The 18,929-nt window shown below is 37.9% G+C and overlaps 1 protein-coding gene across 1 annotated transcript in view; it reads right to left on the reverse strand.

The window, feature by feature from the left end:
- Nucleotides 1-1,794: 1,794 nt before the first annotated feature.
- Nucleotides 1,795-18,929, reverse strand: part of RNLS (renalase, FAD dependent amine oxidase) — a 255,015-nt gene continuing 237,880 nt past the window's right edge. The window contains exon 7 of the mRNA XM_054572806.1: nt 1,795-2,015. Coding sequence (XP_054428781.1) covers nt 1,863-2,015 — 153 coding nt within the window. The 3' untranslated portion in view covers nt 1,795-1,862. The remainder of the gene's footprint in view (nt 2,016-18,929) is intronic.

Genomic DNA, 18,929 nt, shown 5'->3' on the forward strand with positions numbered 1-18,929 from the left:
GATGTAAAAATGAGTTTTCAAAGTGATTAAAATAGCAAAGTAACAATGATCTACATATAAGTCAGGGTTGGGTTTTTCTCATATTGCCATAGTCTTCTCAAAATAGGTACAAATTATTAGGTAAACACAGAATGAATAGATATTGAAAGTCATCAGTAATGGCTTAAGAGAGTTCTGTCTTTATGTATTGCACCCCACCTTTATAATTTTTTTCCTCTCCTTTGGAGGATATACATTCATGAGACAAATATAACATTGTTCTTAAAGCTTCAGGATGTTTTCAGTCAAATGACTCCAGAATAATATTAAAAACAAAATAGTACCTTTGAATAACTTTTCTGCCCTTTTTTAAAAGATTAAAGTCAAAATGACAAATTTTAATCAAATATGGGCCAAAATGATGAAAGAGGTCTCAATAATTTTTTTATCATAGCAGAGATTACATTAATTTCTTTTCTTTCTCTGCTTTTAAAAATAAGTGACATTACATGTAGGCATTTCTGTTTTTCATCAAGTGATTGCTAAAAGGACACATAATACTTCATAGAAACACAAAACCCACATTGTAGCCATATAAGCAAGTTTTTTTCCATGCCTATGTATGTGTATACATGATTAGTGGGCATGTTAGTGTGAAACTTTAGGTTATTGCCAAGATAAGAAGTCTTTTGTTGAACTTTCCTTAGTTTTAGGGCCTACAACAATTTCTTACCTTTCAAAATGATGAAGTAGAACTTACTATTTTGCTTTTCAAATTAGCAACAGGTAGCTTGTTTGGAAGGCTGGGGACCAACTTCTCTCTAGCCAGCAAGTCACTGGGTTGTCACTGAAGCATGTGGGTCACTGAACCAATATATTGGCAAATATTGAACTATTTTAAGTGCATTTAATTTCTGGCCCAATACTTTTTTTTTGGTTACATTAAATGCGTTAAGCCTGACACAGTCTAAATGCCACAGCAGATGCTGGAATACACATAAAAGTAGCAGCAGCAGCTATGAAAGATAACAAAATGTAAGATCAATATATTTTCTCTCAGTTTCTATTTAACTTTTATCTGTCATAATAAGACTGGATTTTTTAAGGTTAAAAAAGAACTGTGCGACTTGGAGAATCAAGTTGAATCTGGTTATTTTATGACAATTTAAAGAGAGGTTACTTCGTCAGCCAAGTTGCCCTCCATACTGTGATCTTAGAGATGAGGACATATATGACCTACAATTTAGGGTTATTTAATGATGTGGGAGAAAAATAAGAAACTAAAATTACACTGTTACTCACAGCTTGGAGGAATGTTGCAGTTCAGCAGGTCGCAAAAATATTGAATCAAGGGCATACTTGAAGACTAAAAACCAGGCTTTGATAATGATTATTCTTTATCTGAAAGCAAGATTTTCAAAAGAATAATAAAGGTTTGGGAACATGAACTGTTACTTTGATTTGACATAATTTTTTGGGTGGGTCATTTGTTATTCTTAAGCACTAATTTTTCTCCATCAAGAAGTAGTCATGGCAACTCAGAACAGTGGCAAAAGGCATAAGGTCCAAGGAATTTTTATTCAAGCGTGGGTTGCAACTATCAAAATTTTAAAATAAATTTTATATTCCATAAAAAATTACATGTGAAGAACAATTTTTTTGGTAATTTCTCTCAATAAAATAGAAAACAAAACAATGAATAACAGAGAATTGTGCAAACAAAACCCCAAAGTACATATAGAAGAATCCAAATACTAAATAGACTTATTTGGGTGATCACTTTTTAAATTATATAAATGTCTAATCTCTGTGTTGTACACCTGAAACTAATATAATATTGTATGTCAGCTGTATTTTAAAAATTAAAAAAAAGAATACAAATACTAACTGTGATTATTTAAAGCTTCCAGAACACATAAGGCAGAAGTGATGCAGCCATCAAAGTTGGACTGAGTAAATCCATCCCCTCCGCACACAAGGAAAGGTTTGAGATGCAGAGTCATTTGGCCAGGATATTTGGCAGCAGCATTTGTAACCTGGAAAAGTTAAAAAAAAAAAAAAAATAAGGGAGTGTTGCAATTAACATTCTGTGCTCTGTTGGACTCTCACGTCAATACCCACCTGGGGAAGGCTTTCCGACCTAGAGAAATCAAGGTGTCTTACAAGGAGCAACAAAAAACCAAACCAAGACCCCTTATCTTTCTTCTCATCCAACTGTTTACACTGACATTCTTAGCTGTTTACATTTTCAATTATTTGATAAGATATCAGGAGTACATCGAGCTTCAAAATTAGTGGCTCATGATTTGCTCAATTAGTTGAAAGTACAGTGACTTTTTTTTTTTTAAAGAAAGAGATGATATTCCTAGTATCATTCATTGAGTATCAAGTCCCTGCTTCACCTAGACAAGGTGGGTAGAAAAGAGATTTAAGGGTCATGTCCTTACAGAGTTTTCAGTTCAGCATGACTGCTGGCACTTACCAGAGACAAAGGGCTAAGACGGAGTAAAGAAAGCCTGCTATGGGAGCACACAGGAGTGGGCCCAATCCAGCACACCTGGACAGAGAAAGCTTCAAAAGGGAGGTGACTGGTCATTTCTGAGTTCTGATGAATGCGTAAGAGTTAGCCAGGAAAGCAGAGCTGGGGCTTTCCGCAGAGAAGGAGCAGCATGAGTAAATGCCCATAGGCCACGGGCATGGAGAACAAAGTGCGTTTATGAAACTGTGGGCACCTACTGTGTGTGTGTATATGTTAGAGGGGGAGGCTGACGGAGGAAGACGCACGGCCAAAAGGCACAGTAAGAAAGATAAGGGGTTTCAAGATTTAAAAATATAAAACATAAACATAAAAGCCTATAAAACATGGAGAATTTACTACTCATGAGCCAAAATAGGGAGAATCAGCTGAAGTCTGGAATTTCTTTTATTTTGGAGAACCAGGTTTATAATATTTGAAGTGAAGAAAGGTGTATAGAAAGATCATTTCCGGGAAAAAAAATTTTCTCAAAATTAGGATGAATGTTGCTGAGAAGCATTCATGGCCAGGAGAATGGGCGGGAGGTGGGTGCAATTATCTTGGACACTGAGATGGTTTGGCTATGAAGCACTAAAAAATAACCCCCAAAATACAAATCACACAAATTTATTATGAAGGCAGTCTCACTTGGGATTTCTTCTCTACACAACTTCAGGGGGCATCATTCACGTAGACAGCAAGTGGCAGTTCTGGCCTTGCTTGTTCAATGTTTTCATAAAGAATAACAGGATTTGCTAGTCTAAAAATCACACACAAAAAAGTCAAGAAATGTAATAAATGCTCTTTGAATTATGGAGCTGAGATTTTGGTTCTAGATGGGCTGAATTATAATTTTTTGAGCCAGAAAAACTTTCCTTAGGTATTTTTTATTTATATGCCATATTTTACTTTAAAAATAAGGTGGTACAATGATTTCTTTGTTGCATCTCTAAAGATATAGACCTTTAAAGACAAGTGTCACTTAGACACAAATGTAAAGTGTTGAGTATCTCACTTTTCTGGAGGTCACTTGATATCATCTATCAGAGATATTACAGATAATTTTTTAAAATTATGGCATACTTTTAATTTATGTTGAATTATAGTTTTGTTTTTCCCCAGCTTTACTGAGGTATAGTTGACAAAAAAAATTGTATATATTTAAGGTGTACAACTTGATGTTTTGATATGTGTAGACATTGTGAAATAATCACCATAATCAAGCTAATTAGCACATCCACTAGCTCACGTGGTTACTTTTTTTTGGTGGCGCACTTTACGATCTATCCTCTTAGCAGATTTCAAGTATACAGCAGAGTATTGTTAACTACAGTCACCTTGTTGCACATTAGATCTGAGTACTGAGCCATCTTGCATAACTGAAACTATACCCTTGACCAACATGTCCCCATTTCCCCTTCCCACCAGGTCCTAGCAATCACCATTCTACTCTCTGCTTCTACGAGCTTGACAGTTTTAGATTCCACATATAAGTGAGGTCGTGTTGTATTGGCTATTTGTCATTCCATAGCTGATAACCTTGAAATCAGCAGTGAAGATCTGAGTAACTAAAATAGCACATAGTATAGGCACTGAAGGACGGACTTTGGCATTCAGTCAGAGCTTTTATAGTCCTGCTTGAGATGGAGTTTTAACAAATCAAGTTATCTTATTTGTTAGTGAAACACTAAGGGAGGACAAACACTGTTTGGTTCCTAAATAAATCAGCAATTTCATAATGTGACAACTGATAGTCTGGGGCCATTTAGTGAAGGGACGAATGAATTTCTGGGTCTTAATAGGCTCCAAGAGTATCAGCTTATTAGTTTTCTTGTAATCTTTAATGCTCATGATGATGGTCCCAATATCCAAGAATCAATTCTAATATGCATAAACTGTTAATTGTTAGCATTACTTGAATGTTCACTAATACCAAATGTTTAATATACACAACCCATTTAATTCACACAGCAACCCTATGAGGTGGTTTCTCATTTTATAGTGAGAAATCTAAGGCTCAGGAGGATTGTTATTTGTCTAAGGACAGAAAGCTGAAAGGCAAAGAAACAGGGATTCAAACAGAGTAAGCTGACTCTGGAACTCACCCTTCCAATACTTTTAGAAATATTTCATAAAGACTGGATTTAAATGTCCATACAGCCCAAAGCAATCTATAGATTCAGTGCAGCTCTTATCAAAATACTAATGGCATATTTCACATAATTAGAACAAATAATCCAAAAATGTATATGGAACCACAGAGGTCCCACATAGCAACAGCAATGCTGAAGAAAGTTGGAGGTATCGAGCTACCTACTATCAAACTATACTACAGAGCCATAGTAATCAAAACAGCATGGTACTGGCATAAAAACACTCATATAGATGCATGGAATAGAACAGAGATCCCAGAAATAAACCCATACCTTTATGATCAATTAATTTTTGACAAAGGAAGCAAGAATATACAATGGGATAAAGACAGTCTTTTCAATAAATGGTGTTGGAAAAATTGGACAAATGCATGCAAAACAATGAAACTAGACCACCTTCTTACATCATATACAAGAATAAACTCAAAATGGATTAAAGACTTAAATATAAGACTCACAACAATAAAAATCCTATAAGAAAACATAGGCAGGAAAATCTTGGACATTTCCTATAGCAATATTTTTTCTGACACAGCTCCTTGGGCAAGGGAAACAAAAGAAAAAAACAAGTGGGACTACAATGAAATAAAAGTTTTTGCACAGCAAAAGAAACCATCAGCAAAATAAAAAGACAACACACTGAATAGGAGAACATATTCACCAATAATACGTCTGATAAATTGTTAATACCCAAAATTTATAAAGAACTCATACAACTCACCACCAAAATAATAAACAATCCAATTAAAAATGGTGAAGGACCTAAATGGACACTTTTCCAAAGAGGAGATACAGATGGTCCATAGACACATGAAAGATGCTTAACAACACTAATCATCAGAGAAATGCAGATTAAAACCATGATGAGATATCACTTCATACCTGTCAAAATGGTCATCATAAACAAATCAACAAACAAGAGTTGGCGAGTATATGGAGAAAAGGGTTTTTTGCGCACTGTTGATGAGAAAGCAGATTGGTGCAGCCACTAAGGAAAGCAGTATGGAGGTTCCTCAAAAAATTAAAAATGGAATGCCTTATGACCCAGCAATTCCACTTCTGGGGATATATCTGAAGAAACCCAAAACACTAATTTGAAAGAATATGTGCACCCCTATGTTCATTACAGCATTATTTACAATAAACAGGTTTTGGAAGCAATCCAACTGCCCCTCAAGAGACGAGTGGATAAAAAGGCTATGGCACATACACAATGGAATATTGCTTGACCATTAAAAAGGAATGCATTTTACCAATTTGTGACAGCATGGATGGGCCTAAATGGACCAGAAAAGATGGACCTAGGTATCTCTTCCAACTGGCTGTTCCTGAATTATATCCTTTTATAATTGGTGACACAAGTCAGTGGAATCAGCCAGTCAGAGAAAGACAAATGCCATATGATTTCAGTTATATATAGAATCTAAAAAACAAATAAAGAAACAAACAAATCTGAAACAGACTCATAGACACAGAACAGACTGATCATTGCCAGTAGGAAGGCGGGCTGCGGGGCTGGGTCAAAAAGGTGAAGGGATTGAGAAGTACTGATTGATCATTACAAAACAGTCATGGTGGTATAAAGTACAGCATAGAAAACATAGTTAATAATATTGTAATGACTATGTATGGTGCCAGGTGGGTACTGGAAATACCAGGGGGAACACTTCGTAGAGTACATGGTTGTCTAACCACTATGCTCTATACCTGAAACTAATGCAAAACAATATTGAATGTAAACTGTAATTGAAAAAAAATGTTTTAAAAGACTTGTTTAACTAAAACAAAACAGAAATGTTTGATAGAGTGATAGTATAATTTATAAGAAATGTATATTTGGTCATTCTGATGACCAAACTATATTTTTCATATATATCTGATCTTTGTCCACAGTTCCTGACTCACAGCTCCTGAAACTCTTGAAATTTCTTAAGTGTTGAGAGTGATAAAGTTGCCTCTTGTTATCTTAATGAGGTGACTTTTGGAAAGTCAAAAAATTAAGGCTGGGGGCTGGTTTCTAGTGGAGTCGACCCTGTAACTAGGGGTTGGTATTTTTAGTCTTATCCTACCTGCCACCTCCAGGGAGGGGAAAGAGGCTGAAAATGGAGTTCAATCATTAATGGTCAGGGAGTTAGCCAATCACACCTATGTAATGGAGCCTCATAAAACCCCCAAAGGACAGAGTTCAGAAAGCTTCTGGGTGGGTGGACACATGGAGGTATTAGAAGAATGGTGTGTATGCAGAAAACATGGAGGTGCAGGGTCTGTGTCCCTTCTTACATACCTTGCCCTGTGTATCTCTTCCTACTGGCTGTTCCTGAGGTATATCAGGATTTTATAATTGGCGATTTAATAAGTAACACATTTCTCTGAACTCTGTGAACCACTCTAGCAAATTAATGAAACCTGAGGAGAAGAACCATGAAAACTTTTAAATTAGCCAGTGGGTCAGAAGCACGGGTAATACCTGGTTTGTGATGGGCTTCTGAAGTGGTGGGAGGTGGGCAGTCTTGTAGGAGTGAACCTTTAACCTATAGAATCTGATGCTCTCTCCGGGTAGATAGTGTCAGAATTGAGTTGAGTTCTTGGACGCTGACTGGTGTCTGAGAATTTGTTGGTTTTGGAGGACCTTCCTCAACTTTAGAATTGGTACCCAGATCTATTTTGGTAATCACACAGTTTTATGCATCTGGAAGATACATATAAATAAAGCAACTCATTCTATATATATGTGCGTGCATATATATGTGTATGTGTATATATACACACATGCACATGTGTCTATATATGCATAATTTTTAAAACAAGAAAAATGTTTGATAGTCACTTAGCTTTATGCATCTGGAAAATTATATACATAAATGGGATAACTCATTGATATATATTTCTACATATATATGTGTATGTGTCTATGTATAATTTATGCAACATATAAATCTCCACTTCAGATAAAGTTTTAATACATTCCAGTTGACATCCCTGAATAGGTAAGTCACGGCCCTATTAAAACATTACACAGTATTAAGGAGGAGGGAGTTAAGGGGAAAAGTTCTGCCCAGGGCTGAGCTGATCATGTATTGGTGCTGCGTCATTTCATTTGATGGGTGGTAAATGCCAGATGCCAGATCACATGGCTGGAAAAGGGGGCCACTGATTAGCTAGTCTGCAGTTTGGAGGAGATCAATCTTGCTGCACTGAGGTGGAATCACCCATTTTGCAATTACCCAATGAGGAAAATATGAAAACATGAAGTCTGTGTTGGCAAGTTCCTTCATCCAAGTGAAGTAGAGAGTCCTGCGGGGGAGCAGCTCGTAATTGTCAAAGCCACAACTTCTCACAATAACACAGCCTTTGGCTGTGCTTCCAGCCACAGTGAGGAACCACAGCTCAATGACTGTGTTTAAAAGAGATGTCAGGGATGAAACAACCCCTTGGAAATCCAGGTTGCTTCGGCTCACATGTGCATCTGGGGCTGGTCAAAAAGAGCTCCCGCTGCAGAAACTCATGCTGCGGGCTCACTAATGTAATATTTCTATACACTTAGCTGATGATTGGACAGAACATAAAAATTCATAGCGGAAAAAGCAGTTTTATCTCTAAGCTATTTGAATCTGTGTTTTGTAACTTCTCTCCACCTGCAGAATAAAATGCAAACTCCTTGGCCCCATATGGGAAGACCTTTCATAACCAGATCTTGCCTCCATTCAAGCCCCATCTCTTGCCACTTCACTCGCATGTCCTATCTACATTCAAACTAAGGTTCTTCAAACACATCCTTCTTTGTTGTTCTTCTGTGACTTTGAACAAGCCATTTAGCTTGGTGATGTTGTATTGTTCCCTTTCTTTTTTGCCAAGTAAATTGCTCATTCTTTAAGAACCAGTACACGTGTCATCTGCTCTGAGGTCTTCTTGCAGGGTAAGAGCCTTTTGAGCATGTTATTTATATCTATTATGTGCCTTGCTATTTTGCACTGTAATTGTGTCCATGCCTATCTTCCTTCTTAGATTGCATGCTCCTAAGAGTAGGGGCTGTGATGCACTACATTTTTTATGTAAGGCTGAGAATGGCGGCTAGCCCCTATTAAGTGTACAACAAATGTTTACTGAGTTAAAAAAAATATTGTATATATAGTTGATCAAATAAAGGTACTTACAGGGAACCGTGTACAAAGGAAGTGTTATTCAGAGGCTCCCCCAGAGCTGATAGAAGCTTAAAAGGGAAAGATATCATATTTAGAAGGCTCTCAATAATGATGAATGGAGGGCTGTCTCCCTGTCTCTGACTGTGAACTGCTTTATGTGAAAATCTCATTACGTCATGTGTTAAGTTGAACCACACAAACTGGCTGATTCTGTAGGTCAGAAATGGTAAAATATTGTCAATTTTATATGGTTTAACTTAATAATTTTTTTGTATCGTGATTATTAATTATAAAAGTTCATCCCCAGAGAAGTTCCTTAGGGTGTAAGAATGAAATTAAAGGTGAAAAGAGGAACACTGGTAAATAGGCTAATGGGTATTTCCAGAAAATGATAGTTGATAATTAGCAAAAAAAAAAAAAAAAAAAATTAGTGACATACATGACAATGGGCATTCTTCCTTCCACACCTATACTGACAGCTAAAGATTGCCCTTGGACCGTCAGACATCTACCCATATAGACCAGAATTATTGGTTTGGTCTATAGAATGGCTGTATTTCAGCCTAATCACTTCTAGTTGGCCATCCAGCTCATGATTTTGATACTTAAGACCAACCTCTCTGAAATATGGCACTAAGTGATGTTCACGTGGGCAAGGCAAGAATTAAGGTCTCATAAATTCTAATCCTAGACATGCAGCTCACAATCAGGTTCTTGAGGCTGCATCTCTGCACTTGTTATGAATGTAAATTATACTGCATTTCACTGAGTCTTAAGTCACTGTCGTTGGAAGAGGCACCAATATTTTAGGTAGAAGAGAGGGAAAAAATGGTGTCAACATGACGTAAAGCTTTATTTTATACTTACTAGAGTAGTTCTTTTAAGCTTATTTACGTGTAGATATTTTGCAAACAAAAAAGAAATAAACAAGTAATACATTGGTTAAACCTTTTAAAAAAACCCCTTAACACTCAGAGTTTGATTTCCCTGTGGCGCGCTCTGACTCAGAGCTGTCGGTGCCCACACAGTCTTCTTCCCCACGCAGTCTGTCCTCTGTGCCGCCTACAACACTGGTCATGGACATTTCTCACAAGGGTGCTCCACTGAATTACCCCTTCTGGGGGTTTCTTCTGAGCCACTGACATCTGTTCTGTGAGTTCTGATTATGTACTTTTTCTTCCATGGTATGGAAAAGTTTTCAATCAGCAACTGGGACTCATTCTTTTCTCCTTAAATAATTTGTTAATTTAAATATCAAGAGGTTTCAGTAGTGGTCCCACTGTTAGACCCCTAGAAACAACTGAGTTCAGATGTGTGAAAAAACGACATTCTGGCTATTTCCTGGTACGTACCAACCGGATGGCATCTTCCAATTGATGAAATATGGCAACTATTAAATACGGTTGGGGGGGAAGCATGGTAAATACTTTACAGTAAATACATAACAAAGCAAAATATAATGACTGGTTAGGTCCTTCAAGGAGGGTGTTCTCTGGTAAGAGCATAAGGTGTCAGGACCTGTAACATCTTTAGGATTGCTGGTTTAAACCTTCCATTTTCTCAGTTCAACCAAATGAACAGCCTCAGGTGAAGCTGACAGAGACAGACTGGTTATCAGAGAATCAATTTGCTCATTTACAAAGGTAAATGTACCGATTCCAGAACCAAGCCTGGTTGCCTTTCCGGACCATTCATCTTAGTAGGCAAATTCCCTCAACTGTCTCATAGATTATAGGGGTGACACACGTTCAGCAACTCCCGACAGACGACACTGATCAGTTGTGGCATCTTTCCCCCTGAGCACAGAGGCGGCCTCAGCGCCCTGCCCACTTCGCTGCTTCAGGCAGCCACTACCAGTCAATTGGAGTTGGCACCCGAGAGCAATCCTATATACCAATGCTGGATTAGAAGACTGCAGAGCAAGCACATAATTAGAAATAAGGGAATTAAGTATTCTTTACTGTTTCTTTTTTCTTTTTTCCCATTAAGCCAGGACAGTCTGATGCACTGCTTTCCTCTAAATCAGAGTTATGTCAAGGCAAAGAATTACGGTCACATCGGGAGCCATTTTCTCTAGCTGATGCTGGCGGACCAGTTCCTTCTAATAACCTTCTGACACCCTCTCCTCAGATCGCCGCCCTTCTCTACATCACATTTGGGCTTTGACTGCAGTGTGAAAATAAAATACAGGTATTTTGGCTACAAAATTGTACACTAAAAATATCCGAGGTTGTGGGAAAAATAGAGTTGGGGCAGATGACTCAAAACTTATGGAACTTTGAACCAAGCATTAACTAAAACAAACATAATACTAAAGTGGATAGCTCAGTTAACATTCTCCCAGCCTCTGCATCTAGCTCCAGGGTCCAACCTTTGCAGCCAAACCCTTGGGGCTTGTGTTTTCTCCTTTGAGATGTAGTTTTTGGAAGGCAGTTGCTTCTAGAAGAGACTATTTTGATCTAAATTAAACATATGATCCAGGATGTAGCTTTCTTCATCACTCTGTCATTTTATTAAAGGGAAAAGGTCTTTGTAGTTTTTTCATCAGCACTTGAGCCTTTGCTGACATAGATAACATGATGGAAAACCCAGCATTTCTTAGGGACATTGAAACAGCCACTGTTTGCACTAAAGGAAGGTGCCTCTCGTCACTTTCAGGTTTTTTTTTTTCTTCTTAAGAGCTTCATATTTGCTAAGCCTTTATCTTTGCTTGTGACAAAACTAAACGTGATCACTTGAAAACATAAACATGTAGGAAACCAATGTAATTCCTCTGTAATACTGATCTATTTCTCAACTGCATTTGAAATAATTCTATTTAAAAAACCTCAACGTGTTGTAAAAGACTGTAGGTACTGTTACTGCTTTTTTATGTTCTGTGAAATTCCCAACTGTAATTTTAATTACCCTTGAGTGTGTCTGAGTCTTGACAACACATGGAGCTGTCTAAGCCATCATTTGTCCTTTTGAGACTCACACGGCATTTTTTTTATTAATTCTTAAAAATCAATTTCAGTCTCTGAGGGTAACTCTCTAAATTGCCCCTGCATTCCAGAAAAATCTTGTCTCTTATTTGCACACTACCTTGATTGGGGTAAATTCTGAGTAATAACCTCCTTGCCCTGGCATTTCCCTGCCCCTTGTGCGTGTGAGGGGCTGACCACACTGGTGGCATCAATGGCTAGGAAGGCTGCGATGGTACGGGGCTGAATCACACATTTCCTCTCTGCGTCTGTTCTGCTGCCAGTGTAAACCTGAACCCATGCCATGGAACATAAACAGCAGAAATTGAATATTTGGTTAACTTATTCTTTTATAGCCCCTATGGAAAGTGCAAAGGAAGTGGTTCTCAAAAGTCAATCTATGGCAAGAAGAGAAAAAAATAAGGAGAATTATGAACTTTTTTATAGGGCTAACTGTATTTATAAATTTGTTAGGAGGTTATATCTTTACTATTTTTTGGTTATTCTTTTCGTTAAATTCTTGTAGCTGTGTTTTTGCTTTTTAAATTCTTAACTGCAGAATAAAAAGATAGCAATATTATATCAGTTCCCAAAACATTTAGGGGATTTTACTGGTCCATGAAATAAAAAGGCTTCGAACCACTGCACTGTGGCAAGGCACTTGACGTGGCTCAGGGCAGGCTTTGTCAGCCTGAAGAATGTTTTCCATAAACAAGAGTGGGCAGGGCAGCAAAGGTTGGTCTAAAAAACCCATCCATAATCTCAGGCTGGACAACCTTAGTTTGGACTTGGTGAGTGGATGAGTATTTTTTAAATTTTTATTTATTGAATGATTTTAGAGAGCGAAAAGGGGAGAGAGAGGGAGATTTGTTGTTCCACTTATTGAGGCCCACATTGGTTGATTCCTGCAACCTTGGTATAGCAGGATGATGCTCTAACCAACTGAACTATCCGTCCAGGGCTTGGAGGAGTAATTTTTAAAAGTGGACTAAAACTTTACATAAAACTTATTTCCTAGAAATGTGCACAACCTCTCTTCTGTGCAAATATTAATTTAGACACAACCAGAATCTGGGGTAACAAAATTTTTCTTTGTTCACCTGTGGCTAAATATTCAGGGAGTAATTACAAAGGTGTCGATGAAAAATAGGGATTTTGGGAAAAGACTTTATTGAATGTGGAATAAATAACTCCCTTCAAATTCATGCACTTAGAGAGTAAATGTGGTTTGTATTGATTCTCTGTATGCATGTCATTCTTATCATATTCCCAAGCATCTATTGTATGTCTGTTTTCAAAAACAGGGAGAAATGTAAATAAATGAAGTAGAGACCAAAACATATGCTGATGTCCATGGAAATACATGTTTGCATATTTATAGATGGGGAACTAACTAGTCTAGGAACTTTGAAAAATATGGGACTTTAATCGATAATTGAATAAAGAAGATGTGGTGCATACATGCAGTGGAATATTACTTAGCCATACGAAAAGATGAAATGCTGCCATTAGTGACAACGTGGATGCATCTTGAAATAAGGCAGATTAAAAAAAGTCAAGAACCACATGAGTTCACTCATATATGGGATATAAAACTGAAAACAACAAATGAGCAAACAAGAAAACAAACATAAACTCCTAGACACAAACAACAGTATAGTGATTTTGAGGGAAAGGGATGGTGGAGGCAGAAAATGGTAAAGAGGGTCAAATATATGGTAACAGAAGGAGATGTGACTTTGAGTGGTGAATGTACAATGCAATATACAGAGGACGTATTACAGAATTGTACACTTGAAACCTGTATAATTTTATTAACCAATGTTGCCCCAATAAACTTAATAAAATTTTTAAAAAATTAGAAAAGAAAAAGATGGGACTTCGCTATTGTATCAATAGTGAAAAATACTATCGACCCCTAAGCAAATTTCCATGATACAGGAAAGGAAGATCTGAGAAATTAAAGCTGAATATAGACTTTTCTTTAAGAGCACAAAATGTTTTCTATTGGCTAAATTAAAAGTGTTAATGTTCCCATTCCTTTCTTTTATTTTTTAAGAAGTCTCTCTCAGATTTGATGCAAATGCAATAAAATGTCACAGATTCCTCTATACTTAACTCACTGAATCACATATAGTAAGAGACAGCCATGTTTAACAGCCTTTATGAGCAAGCTATGAGGGCAGCGTCTCATTCATTTTTGTATTCCCACCATTTGTTACTCTCTAATATGCTGGTTAATGTTAAGTAAATGTTTGCCCCCAAATGTATGCATGCAGGCCAAAACAACACAAATCCGAACTTTTGAAAGTTTCAAATTCCCAGTGTTCAAATGGTCTTTATTGTAGTGGATTTTTTTTTCTCTACGAAAATAATTTACTTTGGTTTCTCAGTCTCTACATTGCTCTTTTTTTCCCCTGAATTGTCAAGTTATGAGCCTCCTCTTATTTTATCACACGTGACAGCTCACCATTCTAACCCAATTCTTGGGCAGGTGCAGTGTCCAGGAGACAAGTACTGGTGTATGCTGGTACCCACATCCCTTGCTCTGACACCTACGTCATCACCTCTGGAAAGCTGAATTCTCTGCCTGTGGCTCACCTTTTGAAGACTGCAGGCAAAAGTACCAGGAATATCTGAATTACCCTGAATTTCAAATAGGAAGTGAAGACAGTTTCTTACTCATAGTTTACCCTTATCTCATAAAAATACCTTGAAAAATGAGTTAAAATATAACTAGACAAATGGGTATGTGTGTCTATATGTAAGTGTACATATGACGGGATATACACGTTTGCCCTCATTTCAAAGGATGGAGGGACCATAGTGATCCAGTCCATGCTATTTTCATAGTTTATGGCAAAGCTGCAGTAAACCTGCGCAGATGAAAAGTCTAAATAATCCTTTAAATATTTTTTTCTCTGGGGGATGGTAAATATAATCTTAAAAGCTATAGGTGTCAGAGAGAAAAAAACAATTTTGGGGGGCTGATCTAGTCAATTTATGATGTCTACCTTTTAAAAAATTCTTTCTTAAAATAGTCAGCTCTCTATGCTTAGATTTTTGTGGCACAGCCAGAAATCATAGACATATGGAATATATTTGTTATATTGTTGAAAAAATGTAACAAAAAAGTGATGATAAGGATTATTTCTTAACCATACATTGCATATTAGTGAAGATAAGTGAGACTCAGAACTGACATAATAATGATAAATTGGGAGTGTTGATTTTATCATTGGAAATATTTTTAAGTATATTTCCTTAAAAATATTGGACCTCTTTTCACTACTGGTGTTTCAGACTCTCAGTCCTATATTGTGTTATATTACAGTACTTAATATTCATAAAAAGTTTTATCAACATATGGGTGTATTCCTGTAGAGATGGTACATTTTTTATTTTTGTTGTATTTTTTCCCCATTTTAATTGGTTCTTGTTATATTCATCATCTCATCTTGCGTCTGTTCTACTCTTTTCTCCAGTGTTCTATTATATTTAATGGTGATTTCATAAACTCGTTTCTTTGTTGTGCATTAGGGAAAGGTTTGTTTGTGTTGTAGGTTCCTGGCTGCAGACAGAGCGCTGTCTCTGATACTACAAAGAGCTGCTATAAAATTACTATTGGTTGGAACACCCTAGGTGTGAAGAGAGTGATGTGGTTTGGTCAATTCTCAGTGGAGCTTTTCACTTTATTGGTATTTGTCTATTCAATTTGAATAAACCATTGGGTAGATGCAGGCAGAATGTGCCACAAATCATTTATATGACCCATGTAGCAGCTTTAGTGGGCTCCAACTGCTAAGGACATACTTTGCCGAAATTGTATATTCAGTTGCTGAAGCCTACATTGAATCCATTTAGATCTAGTCTATTTTTTAAAGTCCTGAAAACACTGGAGCAGTCTATTTTGATGTGGATTAGTTCAGAACAAGCACACAATGAAGAAAGGAATACTGTTTCCTCTAGTATTGTTGCAGTAATAAGGGACAAAACAAGTCATATTACATCACCCTGCAGTTTTTAATTTAGTAGAAAATTGTTCTGTCCTTCAGCAAGTTTTAGTATGCTCATTCGTTAACCCTTCAAATATTTGTTGTGTTTCCAGTATTTGCAGCACTGCGTAAGGTGTGACAGCACAGAAACCAGTTCCGAGTAATGAGGTGATTTAACAGGCTGGAATCCTTTTGTTTTCATCTAAATGTAAATATTGCACCACAGTCTCTCAAACAATCCAATTGTTTGGGATCCTAGGATGCAGAGGGCAAAAATGCTTTTGATTGCAAGTCTAGAGGTAATTCTGAAATCATCTTTCCTACTCAACTCAGGCTTATCACGCCTTCTCCCCCATTTAGGTTAATAGCTGCTTAATTTCTAATTTAAACTTTCTTCACCCCTTCTCCTATTCCCTTTCCCTTCTTCTCCACGACCCGGAAACATGGTTATTGTTTCCTCCTGGTTCTCATTCATGTTGAAGGAACGTAATGGCTTTTTGTTTGGACTGTGCAATTATGGCAGAAAGATTGTAACCATTTTGATCTTTGGTCTAGAAACAACCTGCTTTCTACTTTTAAATACTGTGAAAATAAAAGGACCAGTGTTTATGCTCCTCAGAGAGAAAATAATGGAGGATAAAAAAAAAGTGGTTTTAAGTCAGCGTAACTGAGGAATAATTTATATACATTAAAATTCACTCCTGTGTGTACTGTTCCATAAATGCTGACAAAGTGTAACACAGAGGTCTGACCAGATCTCTGGGTGCCCGTGAACCCTGATCTGGCAGGAGAGACTGTGCTCTCTGGAGAAGGGCGGGGTTGGAGGAAACCCCGAGGTGGTGGATTGAAGCAGCAGAGGGGTGTGAAAGGCTTTCTTACCCCCAGCGAGGGTAAACAAGGAACATGGCTGGCGATACAGCCTGCACAGAGCATGCGGGTTGAAAAGGTCACAATACAGGTTTCTGTGAAGGTGAGCATGGCAACGCCCCGCCTCAAGCAGAGATGCTGTGCCCCTGTGGGTGGCTAGAAACCTCCTACCCACTTCCAGTTAACGGCGGCAGGAAGAGGGGCAGAGCCATCATGTGGGCTGGCGAGTGTGGCGGACGCCAGCCAAGACTGGCTAAGATTTTGGCCATTTTTGCCTCGGGATTTGGGGTGAAATATTTAAAATGGAGGGCATGTGGAAACTCGCCCTTTTTGTGTTCTGCTTCCCTACCCCGCCCCCTCCCGGTTGGGGGGACCGGAGTGTTCATGGGCCCGGCGGATTCAGGGTCTTGTTTGTGGCTCTTGCCTTGACCTGCTCGCGTGATTGGGAGCAGGCTGTCCTGGGACGCGCACCTCGCTGGCGGCAGCCCACAGGACACTCTGGCCCTCCAGTGCACGGCATGGCCCCAGAGCTCTCCCATTCCGCTGTTCCGAGAACAGCACAAAGATGGGCGGGCGGAGGACGTTTGCTGGCCCCAGAGGTGTGAGCAGCCTTGGGCACTGAGGCCCTGTGGATGGAGCCCCTTGCACAACCAGCTGCAGTGATCTGGCAGCACCCCCGGCCTGGGAAAGGGAGGAAGCTGCAGTGGGGCAATGGAGATGCCTGCCCCGCAAGGGCTCACTCCACAGGGAGAGAGCAAGTCTGGAGCTGGAGAGATGGAGACCTGTTCAAGCAGCAGCCTTGGACTTCAAAAGGACATATAAGAATGGAGTGGATTCTCTGGGAATGGATTTGAATTTCGATTTGACTCTTTGGGAACTAGGGGATTTCTGTGTTTTGCAGAAGAGAATGGTTTAGAGTCAGGGAGCCCCCACTTCTGCCAAATTGGGCACCCTGTTAATAAAAGCCCTTTTCCTTCCCCACCAGTTAATTGTGTTATGCTGTGTATGATGGCAGGCAGCTGCATCCCACTTTGTTCAGTAACAAAAGTACATGGTTGTGTTAACTACCCTATAAAACAATACAGAAAACATTTCCATCAACATTCCCTTTGCCCCTTTGTAATTAATTCTCTTCTCCTGATCACACTTCCTGGCAACCCATTGATCAGATTTCTGTCCCTATAGTTTTTTCAATTCTAGGAAGCCATACAAATAGAATAATACAATATATAGTCTTTGAGTCTGGCTTCTTTCACTTAGATAATGCTTCTGAGAGTCACTCATGCCTTTGTAAATATTAGTAGTTTGTTTCATTTTATTACTGAGTAGTTTTTATTTATAGATGTCTAACAGTTTGTTCATTTATCAGGTGGTGAACATTCAGGTTATTTCCAGTTTTGGGCAATTATTAATAAAGCTGCTATGAACATTTGAAAATAGGATTTCGTGTGAGTATAGTCTTTATTTCTCCAGGGTAAATTCCTAAGAGTGAGTTTGCTGGGTCATGTGGTTAGTGTATATTTAATTTTGTATGAAACTGTTTCTTAAAGAGACTGTGCCATTTTGCATTCTTATAATGATACGTGAGAATTTCAGTGGTTATACATCCTTGCTGGTATTTGGTATCTTCAGAGTTTTGGATTTGAGCCATTCCAGTAGGTGTGTCATGGAACCTCGCTGTAGTTTTAATTTACAATTTCCTAATGACAATGATGTGCAGCATTTTTATTGTCATCTACATCTCTTCTTTTACTGTGTGTGGTAAAATACATATAACATAAAATTTTCCCTAACTAACAGCCACTAACAAATACTTATCTGCTTTCTGTCTCCATGAATTTGCCTATTCTGGATATTTTGTGTAAATGGAATCATTCAAGAAACCAGCTTTTGTGTCTGGTTCCTTTCACTGAGTACAATGTTTTCAAGTCTATCCATGTTATAGCATGCATCAGTACTTCATGGCTCTTCAAGTGTTTAATATGTTCATTTCTGTATAATTTCCCATGGTTCTTGTTATTAGAAATACACTGAACACCTATTTCCCATGTAATGATTGATTTTTTAAAACTGAGGTTAACTTATTTCTTTTTATGGCTGATTGATATTCCATTTTATAGGTATTCCACATTTTGTCAATCCATTCATCAGTCGATGAACAATTAGTTTTTTTCCCCACCTTAGGCTTTGTGAATAGTGTTGCTATAAATATGTATACACACTTTTTGTTGCACAGATGTTTTTAGTGCTTTTTGGGTACATACCTAGGAGTGGAATAGAGTGGTCATACTGTAATTATATGTTTAGCTTACTGA

This window comes from Pteronotus mesoamericanus, unplaced genomic scaffold (assembly GCF_021234165.1).
Source record: "Pteronotus mesoamericanus isolate MK-2021 breed Mesoamerican mustached bat unplaced genomic scaffold, CSHL_Meso_final contig_24, whole genome shotgun sequence".
NCBI classification, from domain to species: domain Eukaryota; kingdom Metazoa; phylum Chordata; class Mammalia; order Chiroptera; family Mormoopidae; genus Pteronotus; species Pteronotus mesoamericanus.